The sequence below is a fragment of the Danio aesculapii genome, chromosome 2 (assembly GCF_903798145.1).
Source record: "Danio aesculapii chromosome 2, fDanAes4.1, whole genome shotgun sequence".
Taxonomy (NCBI): Eukaryota; Metazoa; Chordata; class Actinopteri; order Cypriniformes; family Danionidae; genus Danio; species Danio aesculapii.
In genome coordinates, this window is record NC_079436.1 from 25622586 (window position 1) to 25650553 (window position 27968).

Sequence of the window (27968 nt, forward strand, 5' to 3'; positions counted from 1 at the left end):
ATTAATTCATTCAGTTATTTAATAATTCATTCATTCAGTTATTCATTTATTCATTCATTCATTCATTCATTTAGTTTATTTATTTATTTTATTCATTCATTTTATTTATTTGTTTAATTTTACTATATTTTATTTGATATATTTATTCATTCATTCATTTTTCTTTCATTTATTCATTTTTCATTCATTCATTTATTTAATTTATTCATTCATTCATTCATTCATTTAGTCATTCATTTATTTTATTCATTCATTCATTTATTAATTTAGTTTCATTTATTTATTTTATTCATTCATTTATTTATTCATTAATAATTTATTTATTTATTTGTTTTATTCATTAATTTTTTTTACTTTTTTCATTCTTTTTTTTTTTGTTTAATTATTCATTCATTTATACATATGATTAAGTGCCCTGACATTCAGTATAGTACTGTGGTGCTATTCAAGTTCGATTCAAGGCTTGGGGTCCTTTGCCGATCCTTCCCCTCTCTCTGCTCCCAATACATTCCTATCTGTAACCTCCACTGTCCTTTCCAGTTAAAGGTGAAAACCCCCTAAAAAATTATTTACTGTACATTTTTTTTATTTCATTCATTCATTCATTCATTCATTCATTCAATCATTCATTCATTCATTCAATCATTAATCCATTCATTAATCCATTTATGTATTTATTTATTTAATTATTATTTTTTTTTATTCATTAATTTATTATATTTTATTTAATTTTTACCTATCCTCTAATCAATTCCATTTTTAAAAACAAATTGTTAACCAGTATGTGGGCAGATACTGACACTGATTTCCTTATATATAAGTGCATGAACAAGATTTACTCAAGCACAGGCTGAGCTATCTGCAGTGAATTTACAGGCAACTATTTCACTGTAACCGCCATACTAGTGCAGTGTAAACTTGACAAGTATATTGTTTAATTTGAAGACAGCTATCCAATCAGTGAAAACGCACTTAAGTTTAAGTCCCGGCTTATCTGACATAAGCAAGTAAAAGGTGACTGCTTTCATTTTTGAGTGAATTGTTTTTTTATTGTTTTGTGTAGCTAAAAAAAAGTTTTGCTTTAAAGATGGCTTAAATTTTAGTTAGCTAGACTGCAAAAAAAAAAATCCTTAAATTACCTTTTTTGGTCATTCATGTTTTTATTTTTATTTTTCACATTTATTTAAGCTTTTTAATTGCATTATGGAATCTTTATTTCAACAACTTTTAACCTCAAAGTTGGAAAAAGTGACTATTAAGATTTTTAATAGTTTACAGTGATAATACATCTGGGTTGATGTTGTATATTATGCTACAAAACCTTGTAATAAACTGCCAGATTTTCTGTTATTTCACAGACTTATTTCTCTGTATTTAATTTCTCATACATCATATTATTTCAAACTATTTAAGTGTCAATAAAAGTCACTTGATTAAACTGTTGAATTGAATTTTCACCATCAAACGTGGACATGCAGAGATCAAGGCCCCATAATGCAATTAACATCCATACATAAATGGAAAACACTTGTGAATTACAAAAAAACGGAAACTGTTGATGAACAGATTTCTTTTTTACAGTATAGTCCTGGAATAACACATTTTAATTAAACCGAACGATAAATCTAACCAGCTAATTCTTATCTTAATGAAAAGTACGCAATATCCATCTAATTACTGAGAAAATAATAGTTTCATAACTGATTTTTTAAATTTAATGTGATGCATGCAAATAACTAAAACACTATATATAAGCATTAAAAACTGAAGACATAAACATAACAAAAACAACACACAAAAACAACACAATTCTGTAAGTTATCTTCAAAAACTAAAATGGTATCGCAATAATATTAAATAAACACATACAACAACATGAGTTATGATCATTAATGAGGATTATGATCATTTTAATGTCCGGGCAATCCTTTAATTGATTAAGTAAAGGTTTAACAGATTTATGAATTGTTGTGTTGTGACTTATAACCTAAAAACAATTAAAAAACTATCTTGGCTGCATTTGAACTATACTTGAGGATTTTTTTGTGTATTGACTCAACAGTTAAGTCTATATAACGAGTTGCATTTGTCATTTTCATTTGCATCAAAAACAGCTTCAGATAACGAACAATTTAGAGTAGACTTTTAGGTACAGTAGGTGTGTAAATGCAAGTTTATTTCCCAGTGTTTCTCAAAGCACTTGTTTCTGTACTAGAATGGTAGATGTGGTTATTTGTCAGTTGCCCTTTTCATGAGAACAAATCCTGCTTTCTTCTGGAAGAGTTCACTGCCTCCATCTGGGAAAACAAATGGGCAAAGATTAATGAGCAGCGATTAACTAACACACTCCCTCTGTAATATGGGCTTATCTGCATTACAGCAATATCACCTTTTTGCATCTGAGGAATTGCCTTTCCCCTTAGCACAAATCTTAATGACGGCTGAAGAAAAGAGCTGAACTTTTACATCAGTTAATTTTCCAAGGACATTTCAGAAGCGCTAACTTTGTGTGACAGTCGCTTGAGTTAAAGCGTGAAGTGTTATTGTGTCCTTGCGTTCTTTCCCTTCATCTCATCATTATTCTGTGCCGTAAATGTCTCTCCTCGGCTTCTGTAATCTTCAGACTTTATAGGAAGCCCCAAGCTATACTCCATATGCAAACTCAATTCATTTAATAAGTCTATTTCAACTAAGAGTTTCCCATGTTTTTCATGGTAAAGTGTTACTAATCTTACATTATAACTTAAGACAGCGCTTAGCAAATAAACATTAAATGAAAACAAAATTCTAAAAATAATTTCTCTTTTTGTTACGCCCAATTCACACGGGGCTTCAGCGTCAACGCTTGATAGAGGCGAACATAGCAGCGTCAGCCAATGAAATCGCAATCGGCTACTGTCTGAGCTAGGGTATTTGCATAAAGCGATCTGACACTTCCATCGGCGCTTAAAGATGATAAATTCCCAACTTCTACAGCAAGCAACACCACTGAAGCGGCGCAGATGCATCCACAATTCACTTCGACAGCTATCGACGTCACCCATTCAAAGTGAATAGGAAGCATTGACGCTGACGCCCCGTGTGAATGGGGCGTTAGGGCTGCACAATATATTGTTTCAAGATCAATATGGCAGTGTGATTATGTGCAATAGTCACATCGCAGGATTTGCAAAATTGAAGTTTGTAACTTTAATGATGATTAATTTTATTTTATTATTTATACTACGAAGACTATGCAGTATATTTTGTATTTGATTATTCATTTAATGAATATACTCCTCGGAAATCAACCAAACGTTTATTTCAGTTGTTTATATTTCTTTATTGCATTTATCTATGCTTGTAAATTGTTAATTATAATTTATGCAGGGGCACTCCCAATCATCCCAGTCTATCTAAAATGATCAATTCTTTCTAAATGGAGATATTGATCTATGATATTATTATTAATATTATCGCATTGTTAGATTTTTCTGATATCATGCAGTCCTATGTTCAGTGTCATTACCCACTCTTTTTTATTTACTGTTTTTGGTTCTTAGTATTTTGTTCCTGTTGTTTTTAGATTTTTCTGTTTAGCTTTTTTCCTTTTATCTTTTTAGTTACAGTCGTTCTATATTTAAATTATTTCATTTAGCACATGTCTTCATCAAAAGCGTCTTAAAAGGGATTGAGGATTATTGAAGTGCTTTAAAGTGTGGCCAAATGTACATTCCATGTCAATGATTCCAAGTCTAACTTAGTTTAGCAGTTTCTTTTTAATTAAGACCTTGCATCAGAGTGTTTATAAAAAAGTGTCTGGTGCATATGGAGAGGAATAAGCTGTTTCCCACAGGTGGTATGGTCAGTCCACTCACCTGTGTGAAGCACACTCAGAATTGCAATGTTTTCTCAGAAACAGGTGGTTTATAAGTAAGTGTTTCGTGCATATGGAGAGCTGTCTGTTTTTGTTCGTCTTGTTTTATGTTTTTGTGTTGTGCTAGTTTTGTTTAGTATTGTTTTTGTTTTACTTATTTGTTCTCTTCTTTATTTGATCTTTTTTATTTTTTTATTTCGTTTCGTTTCGCTTTGGTTCTGTTCTGTTTTTACCCCAGCTGTTTTGTTTTGCCCCATGTGTTTTGTTCAGTTCAGTATTTTATTTTTATTTATTTATTTATTTATTTATTTATTTTACTTTTGATGAAAGATTTTTTTTTTGTTCAGTACAAGAGCAATTCCACCGCTATGGATGTGACATTTACAGTAAAAATTCAAAACATGAATTCACAGAGAAAGTATATTTTAAGATTATATTAAAAGATTTGTTTATATTTTCCAAAACAACTAACCACAGTTAGTGGGGATCAAAAATATATCAATCGGTAAAGATTTTTTTGATTTTAAATGAGGAAAATAAACATGCTCTATAGATGTGACCAAAAAAGTTAGCGAGTTTACAGGACACAACATACTTTGTAGAAATTCTTTGAATTAAACTGCACAACCCGAAAGAAATAATACTAATAAAAAAAGATAAGAGTTGGCTCTCTATAGAATAAAAATCATTGATTTGATTTGATTTGACATTTTTGCATTTATGAGGAAAAATCTTTGTTATGGATGTGACTTGTGTGACTTTGGTAAATCAAATATAATTGTTTGAAGACATTGACAGAGACATTTTGGAGTATTTTTACAGTACTGTAAAATAGCTTACACAAAAAAACCTAGAAAGGTTTTTGCTATTTTGATGAAAACTATCTTTTTTAATGGCAGGCTTGACATTTGCATGGAATTGCTCATTGTTTTTGTTTTACTTCTTCTTTGTTCTGTTCTATTTATTCTTTTTTATTTGATTTAATTTTGGTTTGCTTTGGTTTGGTTCTGTTTTTACCCCACCTGTTTTGTTTTGTTCCATGTGTTCTGTTCAGTTCAACACTTTTTTTTTGTACTTTTGATTAAACACTTAAGAAGAAAAGCGATCACTTTTAGAATAATATCCACATCAGATATTACAGTGCAAGTCCCAGCTGATCTCCTGTGCTTGCCAGCTAGTTTCATTCTTGCAGCCAAGTCAGCTCCAATTAAACCTGAGTGATGCAGCCTTTTAAACACTGCACGTCCTGGGTCTGAGAGACACGGACCGGTGGGAGAGGAGCGGATCAGATCTTCAGCGCATGACGATAGTGACAGGCCTTTCCTCTTGTCTGCTACATTTTATCCCAGCATCCACATGCATATTAATGGACAGATCTCACACGCTCTCTCTCTGTCTCTCTCCCTCTCTCCCTCTCCTGCGGTCGAACAGCGCTCAAAGATTTATGTCCTGTATTTGAATGTCCCTACTTGGCTGTTTGTGTTGAATGCTGCAATATTTATCATGTTTTTTAATGATCCGAGGGACTTTCCTCTCTCTGTTTTATTGTAATGATAAAAATCCACCCAGTGCTCTATGGGGTGTAATCCCATGAAAAAGTAACAGACTGATTAAAGCAGGCAGCCCCTATTGTGCCGTTTGTTTGTTCGGGTTTTTGTTTGTGATTGTTTGCAATTTGAGTGGGTTGTTCTAATATATTTTTGATAAGGAGAAGGCAGGCAGGGGGCAAAATAAATAAGATTAAATGGGACAACTGAACAAATACGAGATTCAGGGGGCTGAGAGATGTTCAATAGTTGTTGTTTTTATTGTGGTTTTGCTAGTGATCATGAACGTGTTACATTGAATGTGCAATGCAAAAACAAACTAACCAAAAACATGCAGTGTAAGAGGAAAAAGGACATTGAGATATTGAGTTTTGTTATTTATTGAACACACAAAGGTTTTTGAAAAATGTGGGAAACCTGTAACCAATAGAAAGTATATAGTTACTGCTTTCTAACACTTTGCAAAATGTCTTCTTTTGTGTTCATCAGAAAAATGTAACGCTTAAAGACTTGAAACTACTTGAGGTGACTAAATAAGAGTACATTTTCATTTTTGGGGGCTGAAGTGTCCCTTTAAAGTACAATTTTTGTAATTACAACAGACCAATCTGCATCATCAATTCTACGGTCTACTAGTGCCTTGATCCATTTCCCAAACATTTCTCATTCTTTGTAAAGAGAACAAACGTGTTAGAAAAATCATTATAAATACACTGTAAACAAAGAAAAAGAACATCGACTCTGCTAAAAAAATTGTAAGGCAACTTGCTGCACAACTTTCATGAGTTGACTCAACTTAAATCAAGTCATCTACAGTACTTGGCTTAAAAGTCAGGTCAACTCAAAAAAGCTGTGCAGCAATTTATCTTGTGATTTAAGGTTGAGTCAACTTTATATTTTTTTGCCGTTCAATTAATATGAACTTTTTTTGAACTTTTTCTGTCACAATTTGTTCAATGGTTGTGAGTTCAAATCTCAGTTTATCGTTGGAGTGTTAGGGGAGGGACGTTTTCATTCTAAGCAGGCATTTGATTGGCCAAATATCCATGTAGTCCTTGATGAGTCGCTGAATTTTTTCTCTGTTTCCCAGAAGTGAAAGACTGTAATTTGTGCTCTATTTTAATGAAAGTGTGTATTCACACTTCAATTAACCTTCCTGTCGTGTTTGGGTCAAATCTGACCAATTTACAACCTAAAACGCTCATAAATATTGTGTTTTACATCTGATTGCCTCAAGGCCTTATGATATCCTCCACACTATGCACTTGAACATATAAGAGCAATGATCTCCTCTTTCATTGAATTTTGAGTGTTTTAATCAACCTTGTTGCACCTGTTGTGTTCCCGGTCAAATGTGGCCACCATAGGAAATGATTCATCCATCAGACAGAAAACATGCCCATACACACCACCCTATCTCACTCAGCCACTCATTTCTGACTGAACAATGTCTTTTGCTGGTACACATGCCTTTTCCGTGCTTATGTGCTGACCTTCCAGCCTTATCTCAAAAGGAAACATAACTTTTTTAATGTTTTGTCAGTTTAGTGGCTAATTCGTTTGAGTTCAGTTGATTTTAAAAAGGAGGCCAAACCCTAAATTTAATAGGGGAATAAGCAAATCATGTTAAATAATGTTAAACACTACTTTGTTCACAGCTAAAGAATGTTGAATCAAAATTTGGTAGTGAAAAATGTTTTTTGGGGTAAATTAAGAACAGTGAAAGCAGACCGGTCAATTTTGACCAGGAACACTAAAGTAAGGGGTGGGATGTGAACACTACAACAGGGTTAAACCAAACTCTGGCGTGATTTTTATTTAGCTCAGTTTATTTGAATAAGAGTTAAAACAAAGATTAAGCCATCAAAACCATAGTGCACACCAAAGACGCATACAGAAATGTATGGTAAGATGGATCTCAGACCACTCTTGAACAAACTGTGGTGCAATTCAGTTTAAAAATGAATGCAAGGATGTAAACAAACGGGACATCAAAAAATTACAACAATAAAAAGACCTTTTTTTTCTTGTTGTACTCCAGATGTTGCCCGTTTCAGTTAAAAGCATTGGGAATGTTTGAGATTGCGGAGAATTTCTTGGTTAGGTTTACAAAGTATAAATGTTTACATGTTTATAACTCTAAAAGTGTCATCTGATAAAAATACCATGGCCAAGTTTGTCCTAAAATACGTACACTGTAAAACCCAACAGTCAAATTTATCAAATGAAATGAGTGTAGTTAACTCAAAATGTACTGAAAGTTAAATCTACTCATTTGAAAAGAGTTTTGATCTCAGTGTTGAAAGTAATGAGTTAATTAAATACCTCATTACTTCAACTTAAATGGAGTAAGTTCACAGTACTCATATAGATTAGTTCTTTAACTCAAATGGTTTGTTGCAATCAGTTTCCTCAAACGGTTTGAGTTGCCTTAACTTATTGGGTTTTACAGTACTCAGTTGGTTTGAGTTCTCTTCGTTTATAGGGTTTTACTGTGCTCAAATTGCTTCCTTAAATGGATTTAGTTCACAGTACTCATAAGGATTAGTTGTTTTTTTTTTTTTAACTCAAATGGTTTGTTGCAATCGGTTTTCTTAAACGGTTTGAGTTACCTTAACTTTTAAGGGTTTTACAGTGTACCTGATTTGGTTGAATTATTGCAGAATATACGTCATAAAATCCTTTTTTTCTTCAAGGGCTTCCAAAAATGACTGTGTTCAACCCTAAGCTAAGGACTATCCAAAAAACTAAACATGTAATTTTCTTCTTTTTTTTCTTTTGGATTTGACGAGTGTGAACACGACCTGACAGTACAGTAACACAGTGTTTCCCAACCCTGTTCCTGGAGGCACACCAACAGTTCATGTTTTGGATGTTTCCCTCGTCTGACCCATTAACTTCAGGCTTTTGAGTGTCTTCTAATGTTCTGATGAGTTGTTTCAGGTGTGTTTGATTAGGGAGAGAATGAAAATGTGTACTGTTAGTGTGCCTTCAGGAACAGGGTTGGGAAACTCTGCAGTAACATATGTATGATCCTAAAGCTATCAGGCATACCTTAAAAGCCATAAATCTCTCACTTTAAATGATTTGAGTCCTAATGAGAAGTTTTTTAGACTGAGGGATGGTTATGATTTACATTTAAGTGACGTTGTGTTGTCTTCCCTGCAGCTGGTGATGGAGTTTTGTGGTGCAGGCTCAGTGACGGACCTGATCAAGAACACCAAAGGAAACTCGCTGAAAGAAGACTGGACTGCCTACATTAGCAGAGAGATCCTCAGGGTAATCGCTCAGCTCACTGTGCTTTATTCACTGCTGGAAAGATCACTTTAAGATGCATTTACACAAAGTTCTAGGCATTCAGGCTAGTATTAGCAAGATGTTTGATGTTTATGGTGGTTTAACGGTCTAAACCAACTTAGTTAACTGAGATTATCATCCTGTCTGCTAACAGATATTCCACCTTAACTATAAAGTTGAGCTAATGATTTAAAAATAAAGCGTATTCCTGTGATGACAGCTGATTTTCAACATAATTTTGCAAGTCTAGCTTCATACAATCCTACAGAAATCTATTGTTATAATAGGATTTAGTGCTAATAAATAAATTTATACATTTATAAGTTAATAGATAAATACAATTATTTATTTATTTAATTATTTTTGTTTTATTTATTTGTATCTATGTATTTATTTATATGTATCTATTTTTTATGTTTATCTACTTAAATATTTATTTATATCTATTATTTATATCTATATCTATTTGTATTTTTCTATTTATTTATTATTATTTTATTTATTTATATTTATCTATTTATTTATTATTATTATTATTAGTAGTAGTAGTCATAAACAAATAGTTGTGCTGTTTTTTTATTATATTATATTAATATTTCAGTGAAAACCATAATGCATTGTTTGTTTTTATTTTATTTTATTTTATTTTTTCATTTTATTTTTGTTTGTTTTTGTTTGTGTAGAAAGCAAACATTTAAGGAACAACATTGTAATATAAGCCTTTTATAACCACATCAAGTCTTTGTCAATTTTTATCAAAATGCAATGGTTATATCCGCTTGTTAAGTCGTGACGTATGGAATACTGTCTCCGGGTCCAAGTCGCTACTCATTCAGATTGAGAAAACATTTGTTTATGACCACTTTTTAGTCATATCACACATTAAAGTGAATTTTATATAAAATCATGGTGTACACAACAGTCTCCTGACTTGCTGCGTCACAGACACCACCAATATTTGAACAATTTATAATTATAACTTGCCATCGGATATTAGGCATGGATGTAAAAATTGCGATCAAAGTTTTTGATAGTATTACATCTCTTTGTAATTGTTTATTATTACCATTTGCTGAGTCTCCCCATACAGTTTAATACAGCGCTTGGACCTGGAAGCCGCTTCGCATGACGTCACATTTGACAAGTGGATACAGTATATACAATTATTTATTCTAATCTTTAGTATGGCATTGTACTGTATTATATCAGTTTAGAAGATTTTAAATGTTGAGCATAAATCTTTTGTATTTGTGTGTGTTTTCCACAAAAAAGTTTTGAAACTACTTGAGAAAATGTAAAGAAAATACTAAACAGCGACACAATTTTTGCTTTTGTTGAAGGTGTGGTATGTAAGTTTTCACCCCAGTGGTTGAACTAGGTACTGCACTCCTGGATCAAAACAAACGCAAGTGCAGGTTGCCAGATTGAGGACAGGAATGAGTGATTTAAACCGTGTTTTAAATAAAAGCAACGACACCCGATAGAAGGAGTATTTTCCATGTTAAAATGAGTTTTTGTTCCAGCCAACTCCTAGAATTGATATATTAGAAACGGCTTCTATTTCTCACAGATGAACAACAGAAAACTAACAATGATCACCTCAGGTACCCCTCATGTGCTTTATTCACTGTTAAATGCTAATAATGTGAGTTTGAATGCCATTTTACATGAGATTTATTGACGTACTGAAAGCAGCAGCATGTTATTATTATTAACAGGGTTAATATCCATGAAATAGATCATAAACCTAACCATTTCGCTGGAGTGACCATTTCTGTGCTTCTGAATGGCTGTATTTAAATTTTTGTTGTGTTTCATCTGGTGCAAACAGCAAATTTCTTATTACTGCTTAACTTGTACCAAAGTTGTTAGGACGTGGGGCTACAATGTAATCTGCTCACCTAATGTTTACGTTCGTAATATTTATAAAATTTGCTAATTATTAACTTCATGTGGAATCTTATTTCGATGCCTACTACTGTCCACCGGAGGTTGCATTTCAGTCACGGACGCATGCTTTTAGAGCCTTTCTAAATGAATGAATGAAATGCGGTTTTCCACCAGGGCAACCCAGGTTGCTGAAATGTAATTGGCTAAACTGGCATCGGGCAGGTTAAAACTACCAAAACAAAGACACCGTTCCAGCACGGAAAGCACATTTTCAAAGCAGAATATCTGACTACAGCATTGTTTTTCAGATAAACAAGAATGTTCATTTGGCATGTTTCTTAAATATCTGCAAACATATTATGGTATTTTTATGCTTTAGAAGAGTCAAAAACTTACATACAGCACTTTTAACCATTTTTTGCCATACCTAATGGTTTAAAGGCTGCTTTTAATAGGTTTTAAATTTTAATAAGTTTTTAATGGTACTCATTCACAACCTAGTTTGTGAATGAAGGCTTCTGCCATTCACTTGTCCTTTATCTCTGCTAATTCATGTTCTCTCTCTCTCTTGCTCTCTCTCTGGCAGGGGCTCACTCATCTCCACCAACACAAAGTCATCCACAGAGACATCAAAGGCCAGAACGTGCTGCTAACAGAAAACGCTGAGGTCAAACTAGGTGAGCTCGCGGCCCTCAGGCTCAAACAACTTTACATAGCGTTGACAGTCCTCCCTGTGACTGCGCAGAGAAGCTTTCAAAGCAATGCTAATGCACTGTTGTACTTTAGCGACACCTCCTTTTACGAGGAAATCAGCATTGACTGTAAGAGAAAGTAGGCTGGATCAGAGGTAAATCAATTAGCCAGTGTGGGGTAAACAATTGATCATCCTTCAGTTGACAGCGCAGTTACTCCAGCAGATTTCATAAATATGCTCAAGGCTCACTGCTGAAGGTTTGTGTTTGTAAAAGCAGTCTCCCATCTGCCCTGAGTACATTTGCTTTTTGTATCTTATCATATCTCTGCGTTCAGTGTGAAGAGAGGCCAATTACCTGAAAGCACAGACATTCACATGCCCCACTTATTTGATTCATCTCATAAATGTTTTCCATTTTTCATTTTAGCGTGTCTTGTTAAATTAGCTTCTTATGTCATGCATTACTTCATAGGAAGTCTTCTGTTTTAACAGCATGTGCGGCACAAGCCAGAACTGTGTAATGTAGCCCTTCGCCCTCTAGCATAATGTAGCTTTCTCTCATTTCAGAGACTGCTCTATTGCATTTTGGCCACATATGCTATCGAGGATATCTCATTTCTGAAAAATATAGTTTATGAGGTGGAAATTTCGTTAGTTTCTTTTGTCATTTAGAATATAATGGTTTAAGGGACAGTTGACCCAAAACCGAACATTTGCTCTCTGTTTACTCACCCTCAAGTTGTATTTTGGAGAAAGCTGAAAACCTGTTACCATTGACTTTCATAGTAGGAAAAACAAATACTATGGAAGTCTATGGTCGCAGGTTTTAAGCATACATCAAAATATCTTATTTTGTGTTCTAAAGAAGAAAGAAACTCAGATAGGTTTGAAGTAAATAATGAGTGAGTAAATGATGACAGAATTTTCAGGTTTTAGAGAACTATCCCTTTAGGGCTCTTTTACACCGAATGTGTAGAGAAAAAATAAGTAAATGAAACAATAAATAGAGAGAAACAGTTGATTGTCTATTATTCATTCATGAGAAGTGGTGCTGACCAACATTGCATGTTTTGGCAGGCATCCCCACAATGATACGCAATCTTATCTTCTCTTTCGTGCTTCTTCATTTTTTCATTTTGCATTTTAAAGCCTTGTGCACACCAGGACGTTATCACTTGCGCTTATTTTAAGACATTTTCCAACATTCAATGTTTTCAAGGGGTTTTCACAGGCGATGAGCTGAGGGAATGTTTGCTAATGATAACGAAATGAATATTTTTTGAGTTTTTTTATTAAATAGTCATTAACTTGGTTTTGATACTAATGCGAATCGAATCTTTTTACAGTTTGTGAAAAAATAAAGAATCTCACATGCGAATTAGGTGCGCTTTTATTTTGTTTTTAGAGCAGGTGACTGTACTATTGGTAACCTAGTAACCAACCGTAAACAAAGCAAACATATCCATGATAGCTGATTAGCCACATGGGTGTAATGTTTGCTACATCCGAGTTTAAAGTCAGAGTCAAAACCATCGCAAGTGTGAAAATTATTATTATTTTTTTTTGCAAATTAAATTACTTTTATTTCATATTTGACATTTCCTTTGTTTCTCATGCAATACTGCAAAATATGCGTTAACAAAGGGTGACTGAAACCCAGATATTGTAACTTTTATCAAAAGGTTCTCAGATACCAAAATAAAAATGAGAAAATAAGATATTGATAATAACAAATATCAAATTTAATTAAACCAAATTGAAGCCAGATATATATATAGAATATATATAGATAAATATCTTTATATCTATATCTATACATCAAATTGAATTGCCACGCTGCTGAAAAAAAAAAAAAATGCTTAAACCAGCCTAAGCTGGTTGGCTGGTTTTAGCTGGTCGACCAGCCTGGTTTTAGAGGGGTTTTGGCCATTTCCAACCTGGTTTTAGCTGGTCAGGCTGGAAAATGACCAGCCTAAACCAGCTAAAACGATCTTGACCAGCCTGGTTTAAGCTGGACATAGCTGGTTTTGGATTGGCTGGTCATCAGACCAGACTGGTTTATCTGGTCATCTCCCAGCCTGACCAGCCAAGACCAGGCTGGAAATGGCTAGAAACCAGTCTGGAATGGCCAAAACCCCTCTAAAACCAGCCTGGTTGACCAGCTAAATCCAGCCAACCAGCCTTGGCTGGTTTAAGCTGTTTGTTTTTTCAGCAGAGCAAACTGATGACATTACCCAGCCCTACAAGCAACAGTAAACATAAAACACCACAAAGAAACCTTAAAGACCCTTTCATCATTTTATCACATCATATCTGGTTCGTACATGGAGTTACAAGGAGATTGCTTTAAAACTTTGAAACATGACTTCAGGGCCTCGGTCGTGCTCGTCTTTGCTTCTTTTGTCCACAGGGATGAGAAGTAATTGTTGGACTGGTTGTGTCTCTGTAGCTCCTCTATAGCCTTTGTTTTACACTAATCAGACTGCTTTTCTCTCTCCGTGTGCTTCATCTGAACCCCAGTGGACTTCGGTGTGAGCGCACAGCTGGACCGAACCGTCAGCCGCAGGAACACTTTCATCGGCACCCCTTATTGGATGGCACCAGAGGTCATTGCGTGTGATGAGAATCCTGATGCCACATATGACTACAAGGTGAGCTTTATTTACTTGGACAAATACAGTCTCAAGTTTCCTACATCATGAGAAAACGCAGCGATGAAAATGAGAAAACACTTGGAAATTCTCAGTTACTGTGGAATTATAGTTTAGTAAAATTTTTTATTTAATTTAATGTTATTTAAAACTTTTATTTTGTTATGCAAACTACCAATGCCATTTATTTTGCATTATTTATATATATATATAATTATTTTTATCTTTTGTAAACTTTTTTCCATAAACTAAGAATAAAGCTACATGTTTTCAGACATGTTTCTTTTCCTTTTTCCACTTTAGAAGATTTAGGAAATCAGTTTTGGTGGAATAAATATGAAATTTAATCACAACAAATAAAAAATAAATATTTCAACCAACTGATTTATATTTTCCTAATTTCTAAATGACAATATTTTTATTTAATATGTTATTAGACCTTCATAGAATAGCATACATATTAACATTTTACTCAAAGACATACTGGACCCACTAAATCCACAAAACTTTCGAGTGGTTTCATAATTTTTTTTTTCCATATCTGTAAATGCAATTTGCTACTGCTGATGGAGATGCTGTTTGTTTCGCGCCGGTCTGAAGTGATTTAGCTGGGAGGAGAGTATTGATCACAGCTTCTCAATTTCTCAATACGCGTGTGAGCATATGCAATCAAAATCAAATAAACTCGCCTTGAAAACAATTTAGTCATCATTATCCACAAATCACTCACGCTAATACAGTGATCTGTGGCGCTGCTGGCAGCATCGATAAAGTCACAGTAACAAGACACTCTTTTTTTTCCCGTCCATAGATATATTGCCACCTTTCTTTCTAGTATTAGGATCAGTGCAATTTTTTAAAATTAATTCTTGGGTTTTGTTCAGATCAGATAGTTTAGATCAGTTTGTCAAATACCAAAATGATTATATTGCAGTGTGAAGTGTCATCTGTGCGCAGGGTTTTTACTCACTGCTGCATTTATTCTGTCGTGCCAGATTGCCTGTATACTTGTCAAAGGCAAAAGCTAAGCAGCGCTGATAAAAGTGTCTTTTTCACAACACACTTCTCTTTGATAGCGCTTTTAGAAATAGTTTAATATTACTTGAGCTTTATAATCCTTATTATTTTGACATTATTGTTCTGTTTGTTTTATATTCATTATTTCTGTTTTTATTTTTATTTTTTTTGGGGAAGCGAAAAGACACTTTCATTTTTCATTTTATCACATATCTGGTTCGTACATGGAGTACAACAAGGGGATTGCTTTAAAACTTTGAAACAAGACTTCAGGGCCTCGGTTGTGCTTGTCTGCTTCTTTTTTGAACTACCATTTTTTTGACTACCATGACAAAAATAAGTGTTACACTGATTTTTTTAATTTTTTTTTTTTTATGTAAAAAATAATCATAAAAAAATGTATGTACAATAGTTAAAATTAGATTATATTTAATCTATTTTTGTCTATTTAATCATTAAAATTATTTATTTTGTTTTGTGTCTATGATCAAAGCATTATTTTCCTTTTTATTTGGAGGTTTTCAATTCTCTTTGATTGGACTTTCAGAAATAATTGACTGTTACAAGAACATTATTATTATTATTTTGACATTATTGTTTTGTTTATGTTCAATATGTCTGTTTATTAGTAATATTTGGGAGGCATCTATCATGACAAAAATGAGTATAAGATTAATTTTTAAGAATTAAAAAAGAAAAATAAATCATGCATGTAGTTAAAATGGGGACCAAATTAGGTTATATCTTCACATTGATCTATATTTCATCTATTTTTTTTTGTCTATTTATTCATTCAAACTATTATTTTGTTTTGTATCTATGATCAAAGTATTATTATTGTTTTTTTTTTAATCTGGGGTTTTCTATTCTCTTTGATTGGACTTTTAGAAATATTTGAATGTAACATGAGCTTTATTATTACTATTATCATTACTATTATTTTGAGATGTTGACATTATTGTTCTTTTTATTTTATATTTATTGTTTCAATTTTTAATTTGTTGTGCCTGTTTATTAGTAATATTTACATTTGGGAAGCATCTATCATGAAAAAAATATAGTGTACATTTAATTTTTAAGAACTAAAAAAATATGTGTGAATTAAATATGGGGCCAAAATCAGTTTATATCTTCACATTTAACTATATTTCATCTGTATATGTTTTGTATGTTTAATCATTAAAATAATTGATTTTCTTTTGTATCTATGATCAAAGTATTGTTATTGTTTTTCTTTTTAATCAGTTTTTTTTTTGAGAGATGTTGACATTATAGTTCCGATTGTTTTATATTCATTATTCCAGTTTTAAAATGTTTTCACTTTATTAGTAATATTTGGTAAGTGACAACCATGACAAAAAATAAGGGTTACATTGACTTTTAAAAATAAAAGAAGAAAAAAAAATCATCTTTGTAGTTAACATGTGTAACTAATTAGGTTATATCTTCACATTAATCAGATTTTTGTCTATTTAATTATTACATGTATTTATAATATTTTGTATAATCAAAGAATTATTATTTTTCTTTTTAATCTGAGGTTTTAAAGAGAATACGGAACCTTTTGTAAGAATGTGGGCAGTGCATTGTAATAATAGAAAGTAATTGAAAGTATTTCCTCTAAGGGAAGAAAGACTTTTTTTCTGCTTTCATCTCTCATTCACCTTTTGAAATGCAAGACGATACAGACCGGTTTCAGTGCAATGCACAGTGTGTTTGTACTATAATAACAGTTCCAGAGAAACTGTCATGCAGCCAGAACTTCCATGGAAGACAAACTGAAGATTATCACACAGGTTTCTTGTTTGCTCACTTGGGGTTACATTTGTCTCTAGAGAGAAAGGTTAAACAAGGGAATGTGGGACGGGTGAGTCACCGTGTCTACTTTACATGATAAAACTGGTATCTCAGTCTCTGATCAGACGATTTGGCTTTTGAATTTAGTTGAGCCTTTGTATTGTCAGACTACTTGGTTTCAAATGGTTTTTATGTAAAAAAAAAAAAAATTCAATAAACATTTAAACTAAAATTATATATTAAATGTATTGAGCTGTAAAATCAGACATACTGTAAGCTCCAGAAAATGATTGCAGGTTTATTTTTTTGTCTTATATGTGTACATGTTTTTTTTTTTTAAACAGCTATAATTATCCAAATTGATACTTAATGGCTGACGTGCTGTGTATGATAAAAAAAGGTCATAATTTCTACCACTTTCTGTGACTGGCTTTTAAGGGGAGATTTCCTTAATGACATGGGTTTAATGGAAGTACTGTAATACAGCTACACACACGCTTTCATTGCTTATTGCTTCGTTTGAGATTGTGTGTGTGTTTAGAGCATTATTGCATTTCTAATTTGAGCAGATGACAGGCATTAGTATAAAGGGCAGCTGTTTGACTGACATTGGTGAGCCTGAAGCAGTTATATCATCACCCTTAATCAAATTAGCTGGATGCATCCTGCAGATTAGCATGTGAAGGTCATTTTGAGGTCTGTATTTTATATATGTGGGATTATAAATACACTGATTTCTTTGATATCTTAAGTTTTTTGTGTTATGTCTTTTATGAATTTTCTTCTTTCACTTGTATTACAGAGTGACCTGTGGTCATTGGGAATCACGGCCCTTGAAATGGCTGAAGGAGCTCCACGTAAGTAATATAACTCACTCCTTTTGTGTTCATTGCGGCTTATATTATCACAACAGTCACTTTAGGGACAACCCAATCTCAAGCTCATTAAAACAAAACCTTTACTCAAAAGTCGGAATTTAACTAAATAACACTCTAATCATGACTACACAGATTTTAATTTTCTCATCTCACTTATTTAAAGCCCTGCTCACACTGTGAGATTTCAGCCACGATTTTGTCATGTGAGCCAAATTTGGGAACTCCTAGAAGATTCCTGAAATCCTAAGCTTAAATCTGTAATCTTTGATTGTTGGTTTGACATGTTCACAGACAGCCGCTTAATGACTGTTGCAATCAGATTTTTCCTCCGAAGAAGTTCTGACAGTGTCAGAAGATTTCAGACACTTTCCTGCAGTGTGACAACAGCTGCATTGAGCGCCAATCGGAGAGCCAGTAGGAGTGCGCTGAATCTGATGACCCAATCCATGTGACAATTCAAATGACCACGGGGAAATGTTGAAACAGTTGTTTTTCCTCCTCATTTTATTATTGAGGCACTATGTGTGCAAAATAGCCGCTACAGATTGTTTCCATTTGCTGTGAGGACTCATTACAGAATGCAGGATAGTGAAAGTGTCACGAATGGATGACGTCAAACTCCAGGGGAGTTCTCTTCCACCTTTGGCGCATCTTCATTATTGTTCAGTTTGACAATAACTTTGTTTCCATCCAACTGTTTTTATACTCATTTTGGATATGCGCATAAAAATCGGTTAATTGAAATGGCAAGATGCGCATAAGTTTGAAAATGCACATAAAAAATGTATGCGCGCAACTGAGTAGGATAAACTTTTTATTCGATAAGAATAGATGCGCATAAACTACGACGGAAACACTTTTACCGAACAAATTCCAGTATGTACATTAAAAAAAGTCATGTGATTTTATTATAAGAGATCATGTGATGATAAAAAAGTGTGTGAATGGACAACATTCACACGCATCTGAAGTGTTGTTTTGGTTATTGATTGTTGATTGTTATTGATTATGGCGATGCAGTGGCGCAGTAGGTAGTGCTGTCACCTCACAGCAAGAAGGTCGCTGGTTCGAGCCTCGGCTGGGTCAGTTGGCGTTTCTGTGTGGAGTCTGCATGTTCTCCCCGCGTTTGCGTGGGTTTCCTCCGGGTGCTCCGGTTTCCCCCACAGTCCAAAGACATGCAGTACAGGTGAATTGGGTAAGCTAAATTGTCCGTAGTGTATGAGAGTGTGTGTTTCCCAGAGATGGGTTGCAGCTGGAAGGGCATCCGCTGTGGAAAAAACGTGCATGATAAGTTGGTGGTTCATTCCGCTGTGCCGAGTCTGGATTAATAAAGGGACTAAGCTGAAAAGAAAATGAATGAATGTTATTGATTATCTCCAGAATGAGAGTTTGTGCTCTGTGTCTCACGCCTTAAACGTCCACCAGGTGTTCGTTGCATGTCCGGATTGTCTTCTGAGGTGAAGTCATTTATTAAATAAAAAAAGATTCACCTACCACAGCAAATTCTGTTTCTACTTTTGACATTTGGCGCCAGTTAATCAGGAAGTGACTATTTTGGTGGAACCACCGCTTTATTCACACGTCTTTTATGCGATAATCCAGTTTTGCGCATAAATTTAATTCACATGTTTGGATGAAAACATGGCTGTTGACAGCTGAGATCTTACAGTGTGACATAGGAGTCATGTTTGTGCAGTCTGACATGCTACAGTCGTTTAGGATTATAATAAATCGCACAGTGTGAGCTGTCCTTTAAACCCGTTTAAAATGTTTTCTAAAATTGAACGCTAAGGCAGATGTGAAAAATGTTGAAAACTGGTAGTCGTTGACATCCATATTATGCACGCTAATGGCTACTCGTTACCAACATTATTCAGAATATAGATTACACTTTAAAGTGAGGTTTCATTAGTTAATGTAGGTATTTTCTAACATAAACTAATAATGGACAACACTTGTACAACATTTATTAATTGTAGTTCAACATTAACTAAAGCATTATTAAAATCCAAATTCATGTTTGTCAACATTAGTTAATTTGGCGTGAGTTAACATGAACTAACACAGGGTATCCGCAGGGTCTTAAACAGTCTTAAAATGTCTTAAATTTAAAAAACTAAATATTAGGCCACAAAGTCCTTAAATTCACTCACATATTGTGTTGTTGGTCTTTTATAAATGATTTTTAACAGGTCTTAATTTGCCTATGTTCAAGTAAAGCTACACAATCACATATAATTCATCTCTAAACATCTTTTACATTTTATTGCAAAGAGATACAGTTCACAACAGCTGTTTTTACAGCAAATTCTCCAAATTAAATCCCTAATCAGGGAAAGAAAACTAAAGCAACACATCCCTTTACATGATCTTCCATTAACACAAATAATATTTTACAAAAGTAACCAGGCCATTAGAAAAAATCCTTGGTGCTTAACCCTGTATAAGTCTAAAATTTCATTCATAATGCTCTTAAAAGAGTCTAAAAAAGTCTTGAAGAAACCTGCAGAAACCCTGTAACAAAGAAACAACTGTATTTTATTTACCTTCAATAATAAAGATGAATAAGTACTGTAATAAATGTGTTGCTCATTGTTTGATCGTTTAACCAATTATTGTTTGATTGGTTAGTAAACATATTAACTATCATTAACTAATGCAACCTTAAACTTCCTTTTTTTCCTTGAGGATGAGCAAATAGTGATTCATTTGATATATACCTTTAAATACCACAAACAAAAAAACATCATTCTTTTTTATTTTCATTTGCAACTCTATATACTCAAGCCAACAGGTATAAAACCGTCCCATGTGTCGAGTCATAGTGCATTATGACATAATCCGTAACATATGTGAATGTCTCTTCTATGCATCTGTTAGAGATATAAGAGCGGTTGTTCGCTCCGTCCTCAGCCTCTTTTAGGAAGGCTGTCTCACAGATGGCTGAGCACTGACGGAGAGCAGAAAGGGCAGGCAGACTGGAGTGATCTTGTCCTGGCTGGAGATGCGAATAATCCAGTAGGAAGGTGGCAGGGTTAAGGCTTTGGCCAGGGGACAGAAATCTGCTGGGCAGTGCACTTGAGGACAAATCTGCCTCTTTTTTTTCAATGTATTCCATTGGAGAGATGACTCACCATTGTGACTGCTGACAGCAAATGGAAATGTGTGTGTGCTGGTGTGTGTTTTTGTTGGCACTGGCATATTGGCCCTCGGTATGTAGCAACAGATCTGTGTCCAAAAGTGACATTGCTGGTCAAACTCACCAAGACCCGACCGTCCTCTAGTTTGGACTGAGCTTGCCAGCTCTGCTGCCAGGCTGAAAGACGCTGTACCCTCAAACCGTGACCAATACACCTGCCCGTAATCTCTGATATTTTGGCACTCGTGACTATTCAGGCCACGCAATCCTATTCCAGAGTCAATAATAACTTCATATTTTGTTGATTTGTTGAAAGCCGGCTGGTGAAAATTGAGTTTTTAACCTCTTGTTGATGCTTGATATTGTGCATTGAGAGGTTTTAGATTGAGAGAAGCTAAAAACAACATGTGTAAGACTGTGTATATGAGAAATAGGTCCCTTTTTGTGTGTTGGTTCACAAAAAAGCTCCTAAATTAATTACTAGAGTGCATGTTTTGACGGGGTTCACATTTCGTTTTAATTAGGGTGCATGTCTGAACAGGCCATGCTGTAAATCTGATCTATGTACGTAAAACACTCCACCCTCACATGGTCAGGTTAACATCAACACATATCATTATGTAATTTAATATCAATTTTTGCATTACATTTAAGTAATTTAGACCTATGTTAGGTGTCCGCATCAAATATATTTTGCAAAAGTGATTTTATGTAGATTTTAAGCATACTAAATCTAAAATGTGTAATGTTTCAAATAATTATTGTGGAAAATTTTTTAAATATGGTTGAAATCATTAACTGCAGTTGATTTATTTTATTTTATTTCATTTTGTTCATGTTTTGTTTACGTTTTTTAATAAATAAATATTTTCCATTTTTAAATTTTGTTTGTTTACTATTTTATTTTATTTATATATTTTATTTATTTATTTGTATTTGTTTTATTTATTTAATTTTTTATTTTATTTAGTTTTTAATAATTTTAAATAAAGTTTTTAATAAATATACATTTTCAATTGTTAAATTGTTTACTATTTTATTTATATTTTTTATTTTATTTATTTACATTTTTTATTTAATTTATTTATTTATTTAATTTTTTATTTTATTTATCTTTTATTTTTATTATTATTTTATATATATATATTTTTTTTTTATTAAAAGCTGTCACGTTTGGCATCAAATGAGGGGAAAATCAAATTTAGTTTTGTTTAACTGCGCTGTGAAAGACCTTTATTAAAAAAAAAAAACCCGTAACCTGTTTTTATTTATGCGTTAAACTTTGTGTCATGATGCTTCTTATAACAAAGTACTCTTAGAGATGACCATCAGCATATATGCTTTGTACTTTTCTATTTTAGCTTTACATCTTAGCGTATAAACAAGCTCTCCTGGACAATAGTCCTGTCTGTTTCCGAGCGTTAGATGTGCTGGATAGGGTTAGACAGCACAACACATCCAGTGTTAACGCTGTCCTCTCTTTCCCCCTCAGCCCTTTGTGATATGCATCCAATGAGAGCCCTGTTTCTGATCCCCAGAAACCCCGCTCCCAGGCTCAAGTCCAAGAAGTGGTGAGTAGTCCCTCTCTCTTTGTTCACAAAGGTCACGAGGACAGAAACCAGACGAGATCTCCCAAAACACTCTGTCCAATCTGCTATCAATCAAACAGTCCTGAACGCTTCTTCACTGTCCACTTCATGTGTCACATGCGATCTTCATTTGTCCTGTTCAAGCAGTCGCCTTAAGAAAGGTTCCTCATCACTCTAGATATACAGGTTTTTGTTTATTAACAGATTTATATTACGAAATTCTTGAAAACAAAGTGCTGGGAAGCTTGCCAGACAAATTATGGAGTAAAAATAAAGCAAGCAAGATAAGCCTGAAGTGTGTCCCTCAAGCTATTCCTCATACCTGCAGGACTAAGAGATTCCACTCGTTCATCGAGAGCTGTTTGGTGAAGAACCACAACATGAGGCCTGGTACAGAGCAGCTCCTCAAACACCCCTTCATCCGGGACATGCCGAACGAGAGGCAGATCCGCATCCAGTTGAAGGACCACATCGATCGCACCAAGAAGAAGAGAGGAGAGAGAGGTTAGCTTTGCCAACCTTATTAGCTTTTATGACTCTGTTTCCACCTGCTATCAGTGTTGTGCTAATTACTGAAAAATAGCTTCAATTACTAGTTACCTCATTCAAAAAGTAACTCAATTATTTTATCGCTTGCACCAAAAAGTAATGTGTTACTGTTAAAAGTAATTTTAATGCTACTATTAATGCCCTTGTATTGTCACTTCAGTGCTGCATGAAGAATACACTGTTGATCAGCTTCACAGTTTTAATAAATTTGCATTCTTACAACTAAAACACAAGAAAACTTCAATTAAAAAGTCATTTAAGTGTGACCAGCAGCACAAAAATGAAAATATCACAAGGTGATAAACAAGCTGAATAATATATTCAGAAACAAATAAGTAAAAACTGAAGTTACTTTAGCTTCATAAAAGTGATATACTGTTTTTGAACAGTCAAACTCCTGTGCTGCAGTAGGTGGGGTTGTAAATGGGTCATGCTCATACTTCCTTAACACAACAATGGCAGCAGAGAGAGAATAAATGTTTCGTAAACATCTAGTGAACAGCCTTCTCTAGCCTTTCACACACCGGAAAAGAAGTGCCTCATGTTTACATCATTTCAGTTTGTTCTTCGATTTTGTTTGAAATACCCCAAGGTCCTTATACTGCATGCCATGACCTATCATACAATTATTAAACCTTTTAACTAATATCATAACTGATTGATTGACCTTTTGTCTGTAGCTTATCATTAAAACTTTGTTTAGAGGGGTGTCAAGAACACAATTTGACCCAAGTTATCTTTTTAGATTGTGAGTTAAATGGTTAATATGGAGAAGTATACAAATATTTTACTATAAATAATACATTTTGACAGTAGTTTTAATTCTGAAGGGTATCCTACAAAATTACAGTCCATCATGCAATAACTTTCTGTGACAGATTTTTCACAAGGGTTATGATCGGTTAAAAAAAATATTTGTTCTTGTTCTCTACAGTGGCTGATATCTATTGTTCACTTTTCATTTTATCTTATGAACTGAAGATGGTTATTGTCATCAGTATTAATGCTTTCTTTCTGATATGTCATCGGTATTAATGCTGTTGTTCTGACTCTGTTTATCTTTAAATGAACTTGTGTATTCACTGTAAAAAAGTTTGATACAATCAATTTGTTTTGAGACAACATGAGGGAATTAAGTTAACTTATTAGCTTTTGCAAATTTCAGTGAATTGAACATGAAACAATTGCTGTCCCAAATTTGAAATAAGTAGTTTGAACAAACAACGAACGCCATTTTGTTGTGTTGTATGAAAATCAAGCTCTGGGAATAGAGTAAGCAGGTTTAACAACAATTATAGTTATATTACTTGTTACTTACTTAAACAGGAGCCATGGAAAGCATGTAGGCTACAATTTAAGTGGCACCTATTTAAGTCTGTAATTTAAGTGGCACTTAAATGACGAAACAAAGTCTGTGACAAACTTAATCCCAGGAGTAAATGGAACATATTGCATTTGAACACCCTGACAACAAATGGCCATCTAATACCATTAACATGGAACAATCATGTGCAGCACATAACTAAAAAAAAATCCTCTCCAGATGCTCTACCTCTGCTGACGTTTAGCATTTATCACATTATCACACATGACCTCCATTCCTTATTTTCCATTTGGATTGCCCTATTCCCCTATTTAGAACTTAAAATTGATTCTAAAATGTGTATCATATGATATTTTAACATTATTGCCCCATTCCAAATTGCCATTTTGACTTTGTCTTAAAATATAGGCTGAAATCGATGGATGTTATATAAAAGATACCAATGTATCAAACAATTATTCATTTTTCAGCGAGTAAATGATATATTCACAGTATATATCAAGGGGTATTTATGTGTCAAGATTTCTATTTTGAATAAGGTTAGGTATATTATTTAATGAAAGCATATTTAAAAACAATCTGCTGTCACATGAAAAAATTACATTAACATGTATTAAAATAGAGAACAATTAATTTAAATTGCAATAATTTTCACATCATTACTATATTTGGTTTTATCAAAAGTAATTTTGGTGTGCACAAAAATCTTACAGATCCCAAATGGCAAATATTTAGACATTTAAGTTTTTGATAACTTTTTAACTAATTTGGAAGATGTTTTTCTCGCATTGGGTTTGTCCAATATCAGTGATAACTACCATTCATTCATTCATTCATTTTCTTTTCGGCGTAGTCCCTTTATTAATCTGGGGTCGCCACAGTGGAATAAACCACCAACTTATCCACCATATGTTTTATGCAGCGTATGCCCTTCCAACTGCAACCCATCATTGGGAAACATCCATACACACTCGTACACAAACACACTCATATACTACGGACAATTTAGCTTACCCAATTCACTTAAAGCACATGTCTTTGGACTGTGGGGGAAACCGGAGCACCCGGAGGAAACTCACACGAACATGGGGAGAACATGCAAACTCCACACAGAAATGCCAACTGACCCAGCCGAGGCTTAAACCTGTAATCTTCTTGCTGTGAGGCGATCGTGCTACCCACTGCGCCACCGTGACGCCTGATAACTACCACTTGTCTGATATTCGGTTGAATATTGTTTGTCTCTGTAAAGCTAGGGTAGTACTGCTTGTGCAATTGTAGGTGTCATCGAGAGATGGCCATTAAAACTAAAATCTGTTTGTGAATGCTGCTGCAAACCTTGAACATCCTACAGTAAAGTGCACTTCAGGGGGGGAAAAAGCTACAAAATCATTGATTTTTGGCACTTTAAAAGCAGCCAGATGCTTTAAGGACACTGAATGTCAAGATACCTGTCAGGGATCCCATCAGGGAGGGTTTTGCATGTCTGAAATGTGACTGCTGGATGTTTTCACACCTACAGATGAGACGGAGTATGAGTACAGCGGGAGTGAAGATGAGGAGGAGGCCATGCTTGAGATTGGAGAACCCAGGTAGAGTATGCATCAGATTTTTGGGGTGTTGTATTTAAGAATATGAGGCAAAATGGTTTAAAACCTCCATTTGGTCAATGCAGCTCCATTATCAACATACCCGGAGAGTCAACTCTACGGCGGGATTTCCTGCGACTGCAGGTGGCCAATAAGGAACGTTCCGAGGCCCTGCGCAGACAACAGCTGGAGCAGCAGCAGAACGAGGGACACAAACATCAACTGCTGGCAGAGAGACAGAAACGCATCGAGGAACAGAAAGAACAGAGACGCAGATTAGAAGAGGTAAACATCCAGAGATGATGATTCTTGATGTTATTCGATCACCTATGAGTGTGAACAGCCATTCAAACTTAGTTCTTCAAGACTTCTGGCCTCATTTACTTCCATTGATTAAAGAAAAACAGCTTGTGCTGCTTGATATTGACTGGTATTTTTATATTATATTTACCCATAGTCATAAACACAATTGTTTGTAGGGCAAGTAGTTTGCTGGTGTTTGTTGTTCCTAGTTATTTCCAAATAGGTAAATCAATCGGATGTCAAAATTGCAGATAAGAGCTTACTTTCACATTGAGGAATAAGGTCAATACATAAAGTATGTAAGTAGCGTAGGGCCCTTGAACCACCAAGGGGGGGGGGGGGCTTACTTTTAAAGATCGTATATTAAATACACAGTAAGAAAGAGTTTTGGGTTTTTTTTATTTCAGGTTCCAGCGATTGTGAAAACCGTATGTTGATCCACAGTACCAACTGAAACGATGTTAATTAGGGATCAGGGCTTTCTTTTTGTGCATCATTTCCCATATCAAACTCACGGTAGGAGGGGTGTGATTAAGACTATCGTGGCTGAAGCCGACAAACTGACAGTCACTCCAAATATGGAAGCAAATGGTCAGACTTTGATTGAAGATTACCAAAACAAACATATTTTCAGTGGATTTACTAACGATTAACAATGTGCACTAGCAAAATAAACCATATAATTTTGATTTGACACAGACTTTATAGTTGTGTTGACCTTCCAATGTAACCTCTAAATAAATCAAATCGTGTTATTTTGTGTGATTTTTGTGATGTTTGTTACTGATAAAGTGGGCTTTGCATTAGGCTTTTCTAGAACTCTTATACCAGCTGTAGGTATGAGATAGAATGAGAGTGCATTAGCTGTCTGTGTTTACACAGACTGCGGTCGCATCCCTCATTATAGTTTTCATAACTTCAGCTCCCCTGAGCTCGTATAAATGGCACTTTTCATAATATAAATCCATAAATAAGTGTAAAAGTCATATATGATGCAGAAAATCTCTATTTAATACTATGGAAGTGCGTAGTACTACAATGCTTGCAGGTTTTCAGCTTTCTTCAAAATATCTTATTTTTTTTGCATTGTATATTTGCATTTTTGAAGATACAATTCCAGGAAAAATGCACACAAACACACACACAAAAATATGAGACTCAAAATATTGTTGCAATTGGATAGTTGTACATTTTATATCCCATTGGCATTATATGTTTTCAGAAAAACCCTCCCCAGCTGAATTTGACCAGAGCTTCACCACACATTTAGGCAGAGGAAATGAAAAGGAAGTGCTCATTTTTAGGCTGCTTCGCTGTTGCCATGTTAAGTCACAACAGGTTCTTCATCTGCATAACTTTGTGTGTCACAGCAACAGCGGCGGGAACGTGAAGCGAGAAAACAGCAGGAGCAGAGACATCGCTATGAGGAGCTCCGGCGAGAGGAGGAGAGGAGACAGGCTGAAAGAGAGCAGGTACGTACACAAACACACACGCACACACAAGTTTATTTTTGTGAACTGTTGGGACATATACCCTATCCCTAAATCCAACCCTCACAGGAAAATGCCTACAGTACTTTCTGAACAAAAATTCTTCTTCCGAGCTTATCTGAGTTCTGATGCATGACTGTACTCGATTAATTTATTTAACTACAACTGTTTATTAACAACTGTTTATTAAGTTAAAGGTTTGATACTGATTAGAACCTGAAGTGGCGATGAGGTCTTTAAATATTCTGAGAAGGTCTTTAAAAAGTCTTAAAAGGTATTGAAATTACCATTAGGGTTTCGTTATATACTGTGTTAGTGTTTAGCCTTGTACAAGTCTAAAATTTCATTCATAAAGATC

General features: G+C 34.3%; 1 protein-coding gene across 4 annotated transcripts in view; it reads left to right on the forward strand.

Moving 5' to 3' along the window:
• Window positions 1–27968, forward strand: part of tnika (TRAF2 and NCK interacting kinase a) — a 160946-nt gene that overhangs the window by 92337 nt on the left and 40641 nt on the right. For all 4 annotated transcript variants that reach the window (XM_056476013.1, XM_056476021.1, XM_056476028.1 and 1 more), the window contains exons 5-13: window positions 8572–8682; window positions 11177–11267; window positions 13805–13935; window positions 17552–17606; window positions 22259–22337; window positions 22684–22859; window positions 25751–25820; window positions 25904–26102; window positions 27491–27592. In XM_056476013.1, the coding sequence (XP_056331988.1) occupies window positions 8572–8682; window positions 11177–11267; window positions 13805–13935; window positions 17552–17606; window positions 22259–22337; window positions 22684–22859; window positions 25751–25820; window positions 25904–26102; window positions 27491–27592 (1014 nt within the window). The remainder of the gene's footprint in view (window positions 1–8571; window positions 8683–11176; window positions 11268–13804; window positions 13936–17551; window positions 17607–22258; window positions 22338–22683; window positions 22860–25750; window positions 25821–25903; window positions 26103–27490; window positions 27593–27968) is intronic.